Below are 6000 nucleotides of genomic sequence, written 5' to 3'. Positions count from 1 at the left end.
CAATGAACTCACGACCAACAGTGTTGTAGCTTATGCCTGGACAAAGCTTATGGAACACACACATTTCCTCCATTAGGTACATCACAACCTTTTTAGGCTTGGGAACACTAGATAGTACTTCAGCACTGCACTTGGGGGCCACTGAACAGCAAAATCAGCAGCAAAATGCATAAAGGTGTGAAAAACATGACACTAAATAGACCATGAAAAGGACACTTGTTTACGTAATGAGAGCTGACACCAGAAGGCAGAGTGTTAGTGGCCTTGTTCCTCTCAGCTGGGAAGGTGTGTGTCTACTCGAATTTTTCACTCGAGTGCTGCTCAAGTGCTGCCGAACGTTCTCCCTTTCATTGTGTGGGCCAGTTACAACAGCCACATGACTTGGATTTGATAAAAACCATTGTTTTTGTAAATGACTATGTGCCTTGGCAAGTGCTGTTAATTTTAGAGTTACAAATTTGAGCAAGCAGGTGAAATCATATAGAATCCATGATTAACGATGAGTGGCATGAAATTCAGCCAAATCTTACATTTAGATAGATCAGGAAAAGGACAGCAGGAGAGATCTGGATTGTACTGCACTAACTAGCTGTGTATACTGAAAGGACATGAGCCAGTATTCTTAGTTCTGTAGGTCATTTCAGGAGGCTACTCATCCCTTCGGCTTCACTTGGGATTTCGGCTTGGTCATAGGCATCATCACGGATCACAGAAAAGCTTGCAAAGTCTTATTACCTTAATCAAATAGTTCCTCAAGTCCCACAGCCTTTGTATAGCCTTCTAGAGGCTGAATCTTGCTTAGCACCATGCCTTTGTGTATGGGAGAAACTCAGTAAACACTTGGCATTTATTGAATGGGATTCTTGGGTCAATCTGTCACTCATGTTGCCCTTATCTCTGCCCTCCCTTTGCAATGCACTCATGTAAATATTTCTGCCCAAAGTTGTGGTTCTCAGCTTGAGGTTCTTGGAATTAGTGGTCCTTTGTGATGTTATTGAGCTATAAAACAAAAAACAAAAAACCTCTCCAAAATACATTTCACTGGGATGAGACCTAACAGGTTAAATAAAACAGCAAGGTTTTTTTGTTTTGTTTTGTTTTTGTGAATTTGCCTGGAACTACACGATAATTCTATGTATTCTATGTGAAAAAAGTATGTATGGGAATTATACAATGATACCTATGTGGGAACACTATGTGTTGCTTGCTAATACTATCACTCAGCTCCACAGATCTGTCTGTTACAACAACAAAGACTACTGCTCAGATGACTTTGTTTGCTAAGTAAACATTTTCAAAACATTTCAGAGAAATATGGGGGAGCTAATGGAAAGGTTCTTTGATGGTTAAAGGATAGAAAACCAGTGATCTCAGTGGTTCTGAATACATGGCACTTTTGGTAAACAGGTGTAAAACATGTTCTATTCCGTAATAAAACAATTTCTATTTCTGTAACTACTTTTGAGCAAAGCAATCCAGTTTCATCTAAATGGGAGAATGAAGTAACAGAAAAGTAATCGTTTTCACCTAGAAACTGAGAAATTGCCAAGACTCCACTCTCTAGGTTGTATCTGTTCTTTTGGACACAGCTCTGCTGATTCTCCTTGGGGCCTCTAGAACAGGAATGTTGCCATGAGTTCATCCTTCCTTTGTGGAACATTTTTTCTCCTTGTGAGAATGAGCCAGCATCTAACCAAAGTGGCACAAATGATGTGTGTACTGTGCCAGTAAGAGATCTGCCAGCTCCCAGGCAAGTGAAGTTGGGTTTCTGTTGAAATTCTTTTTCATGCATTTCTTCCATTCCGGTCACATGGTCGTGCTGAGAACATGACCACAATCAATGGTGAGGTTATAGCTTTACTTGGTTTTGTGCTTTGAGAACAAAAATTGGGGAAGGGGAAGAGCAGTATGGAATGGAGACACCAGGCTCAATGCCTCTGAGTGATTTCCAAAGCATATTTTTAAGGCCTTGAGGCCCATGTTGTCCATCTGTCTTAGGAATACTTAGCTGTTTATGCAAATAGAAAGCTTCATGCTCACTGGAACACTCCTCGCCCATGTTTGTGTTGAGGCCCTCCACCCCTACCCCTAAAAGGCTCTTGTGGTCAGCTTCTCTCAATTTACTGGCCATTTATCAGTGCCTCCCTCATTCTGTTTCTGTTCTTATCTTATCTTAGATCTAGAATTCCCCTTCCATTCTCAACCTAAGGTACTTTCTTCACATCACTCAGGAAGTGCCTGAAACCCCTCCTCTCCACAAAGCTCTCTAGAACACTCAGAAAAAGATCATGATGTCACCTTTCCTGGTCCAAACACAAAACTCCAGACTCTCACCCACAGTTTCACTAAAATCCCCAATAATTAGTACTTTGAATTATATATTTGTTATTAGCTTAGGACTTGGTATGTCTTCATAGCAGTAGTGTATAACATCATAAGCATTTTCCCAATCTTAACCACTTCCATATATATCAAATTACAGTACAGATGAGAAAAGGATACTTAATATATTTATCTTGATTTCACAGGCCAAATATTACCTTTAATTGTCCTGGGGTGAAAGCCACTACATTATATGGTGGAAAAGGAATAAGTGGGCATTAGCATTCACCAAGTTTCCATAAATGAACACTTACTCCTACCCCCTGACCTCTGGCTGCGCCCCTGTTAGCTGTCCACTTAGCTTAGTTACAGGACTACAATAGAAAGATTCTCAGTTCCTCTTTTTGAATGCCTTTTATTGATCCGACTCCACCCACCTCCAATTTGACCTTTGATATTATGAACTAAAACAGTCTCTGATACTGCTCTAACACACCTCTATTTTCCACCCCTGCCTACCTTGCTTTGCATTAGAATCAGTCTCAGTGATACCAGTGGCGCCTGGAACACAATTTTTTGCTGTGAAAGCAGAATTCCTACCTTTTTCTTGGTGGGATCATCAGGTTCCCTGAAAAATGTGGAAGGATGTTAGTGTGTAATGGACAGTCTGGAGTGGGTGTTCTTAGCGTTGTTACTTGGGCAGTCATTTCCTTGAGTAGAAAATCAAGACACATTCCATGTTATGGGAAAGCATTTTGTGTGTCAGAAGAGTTTCTGTAAGTTACTACATTTAGGTCTTTAGGTATACTAACAAGAGTGCTTTATGTTCCTTGGAATCAAGATATACCATCTTATCATGATGTCAAACATCCTCCATTTCATTTCACTGGCCGGTTACAACATCCATATAACTTGGATTTGAGGAAACTATTGCTTTTGTAATTGTCTTTGCTTAATGTAGCCACTACTCATAGCAAATGTGTTACAGATGTTATAAAAATGTTGTAGATGGGAGAAATAAGTGACATGTGGCATCTAAGCAGGTAGGAAAGACAACAGAAAAGGAAGACAGAGCAGAGAAAGAAATGGGCATATAGTTATCAAAAATGGAATGCAGGAAGTAGAATGGTTAAGGAAGCTGAGAATGCAGGAAGCAGGATGGAGAAATAAAAATGATCCTTGTTGTCTGTCATAATGTTGATGAGCACTAAAATCCTGCCAGGTGCTGGTTTAGACTAACTTTCTATTAGGCTTGCAAATAAGCATACTATTTTCCTAGCACATGAAATGTTATTAATAGACAAGGGCAAGGTCAATAATATAGAGAAGATGAGACAGAGGTAAAGAATCCAAAGTCTTTTTCTGACTCATTTCTTTTTCTTCTGAATCTTGTAAAACTTTAGGAAGAGTACAATAAAAAGTTTTACAAACAGGAGAATTTAAAAGAATAAGCATGTCTGTTTCATAGGCTTGTGTTTCCACAAAGATTTTCATGAGAAATCCATACTTGAAATGTGTATCTCAATGTCTTTTAATTTTCACTTGGCAAATAAGGTAAAGGGAAGATTTTATTTATATGGCTGATTAAGTCTTGCACTAGATAGGATTCAAACCTTTTGGAAAAGTCAAATGTCTTCATGAAAATGTAATCAACAATCTCCTACATCAAGTGTCCAGATATGATATATAGGATGTTTTAACTTACTAATATTCACAGAGAGGACATAACAGTAGAAAGAAAGATTTCTTTCAAAAAGGCATTTTAAGAGTAAATATATAAGTAAAATGCTGATCACTAGACTATACAGTATATGAATTTTTGGAAGGTTTCACAGACATACATCATGATTTGATTTGTGGCTTGGATTGCAAGTTCTCTTTCCGGGCATCTTTTGCTTGACAGAAGCCCAGCACAGCTCAGGTTCCTGGAGAGTTTGGCAGTCTTCTGCCAGAGTGTCAGTCTCTAAGGGTTCAGTGCTTGGACGTCAGAGTAAGCGTTGATGACACTCGGAAGATCTGGGGGAGCATGTTACTAAGTTGATAGAACATTTCTTCAGAAATACTCTAAGAGGTAAAAAGAAAAGTTCACATCTGTTAAATCATCACTTTTAAAAAAAATTTTAAAGTAACTTAAAATATGGAACTAATCTTGGATATGGAGAGAGATATACGAAAATTCTCTTTCATGACTGAGTTAACCACAGGGTCATGGGGCAGGGGGTGTTTTTCTGGCTCAATCTTCTGAGAATCTATGTTGTTTCTGTCAAATAATAAGTTTGATTGCCAGAAAAATTCCTAGATAGCTCTAGTGTAATCAGTAACAAAAGTACCACTACCTTTGCTAAGCTCAGTACAGAATACAGAATCATTTTCTGCTAATGCCCTTTTACATGGACTCTTCAAGATCTATATAACATAAATGTGGGGAAAAAAAACAAAAGATGAGTCAAATACATTTTTGGCATTAAATAAAAGATCCCTTGAGTGGTAGATGCTGACATCCCTGACAATAAACTAAATGCCTTTATGGCATCCAAACACTTCTCTTAACAAATAGAAAGCTGTTAGTGTTTTTATATTATGTTGAGTTTAGGGCAGTGTGCCTAGCTATATCTAGGAGCAATACTATAGCAAAGATCTATTCACATAACACACCTGTGGTACCAGAAACTGCACCGTCCTGGAAATACCTCCATCCCAAGAAGCCATTTCCATCATGAAACCTAAAATAGAACAACACTTTGCTGAATTATGAATTTTGGTCTTCAAACCTACAAGTCCCTTATGGAAATAAACTGAATTATCATTGTGGGGCTTTGTGTCCTTCTTTTTCAGGTAGCCACTTGTGTGTAGGCGAGCCAAGATCCAAAGACCAGATAAATTTCTACAATCCTTAATTCTCCATGCCAGAGAGGTTTAACATAATTTTGTCAACGTATTCTCATTTAGGATTTCTCAAGTCCTATTTAATCTCCATACAATGAAGCTAAAGCAGGTTATTAAAGATTAATTGAAGATGTGGTTCTATTTTTTTCTTTTTAAGAAAATAAAAAGGCAATAGAGAGCAAGCTATAATCAGAGCAAAATATAAATAACATCCAAATATTCCTGTATTTCAAGAGGGCCAGAGATTTGTTTATTTTATGACTGGAAAAAGATAAGTAAAACATATTTGTTTGTTAAACCACTTTTAACTGAGGTACGAGATGACAGAGGTAATGTTCATTCTTTCTCCTGGGTTGATCTTGTTTCAATATTTGGGAGTAAGAAATACAGATCATGTTGTTAAATATAAGGTTATGCTCACCTTTGACACACTTGAACACCAGTTCTGCTCTCCTTAAGCACCATGGTATAGTCATTTCCTAAAAACAGAACCAAAACATATCATATGTTTTTAACAGAACTCGGTAAGAAAAAAAAAATCAGATATTAATTTGTCTATAACATTGACCATTTACTTTACGAACAGGATCAGGCAACTTTTGGCTAACGTAAGCTGGATTTCTTCTGGTCTTTAGGTATATAACTCCTTATGGCTGTTAGACTATATCTGTGGAATACAAACCAATTTAATTATCCTAGTAAGTGTAATTAAAAAAATTAAACATACCCTTAAAACTTTCTAGAGAATTAATTTTATTTATTTATTTATTTTTTTAAATTTTTTTTTTTTCA

The 6000-nt window shown here is 37.4% G+C and overlaps 1 protein-coding gene across 5 annotated transcripts in view; it reads right to left on the bottom strand.

Moving 5' to 3' along the window:
* Nucleotides 1-3835: 3835 nt before the first annotated feature.
* Nucleotides 3836-6000, bottom strand: part of FERRY3 (FERRY endosomal RAB5 effector complex subunit 3) — a 46799-nt gene continuing 44634 nt past the window's right edge. For all 5 annotated transcript variants that reach the window (XM_086714277.1, XM_086714279.1, XM_086714278.1 and 2 more), the window contains 3 exons: nt 5630-5687; nt 4978-5045; nt 3836-4386 (listed from right to left, as the gene is read on the bottom strand). In XM_086714277.1, coding sequence (XP_086570403.1) covers nt 4294-4386; nt 4978-5045; nt 5630-5687 — 219 coding nt within the window. In that variant the 3' untranslated portion in view covers nt 3836-4293. The remainder of the gene's footprint in view (nt 4387-4977; nt 5046-5629; nt 5688-6000) is intronic.

Source organism: Puma concolor, chromosome B4, assembly GCF_028749965.1.
Source record: "Puma concolor isolate L17-30 chromosome B4, mPumCon1.1.hap2, whole genome shotgun sequence".
NCBI lineage: Eukaryota > Metazoa > Chordata > Mammalia > Carnivora > Felidae > Puma > Puma concolor.
The sequence above is the reverse complement of the archived record's forward strand: the minus strand, read 5'-3'. Positions and strand labels throughout refer to the sequence as shown.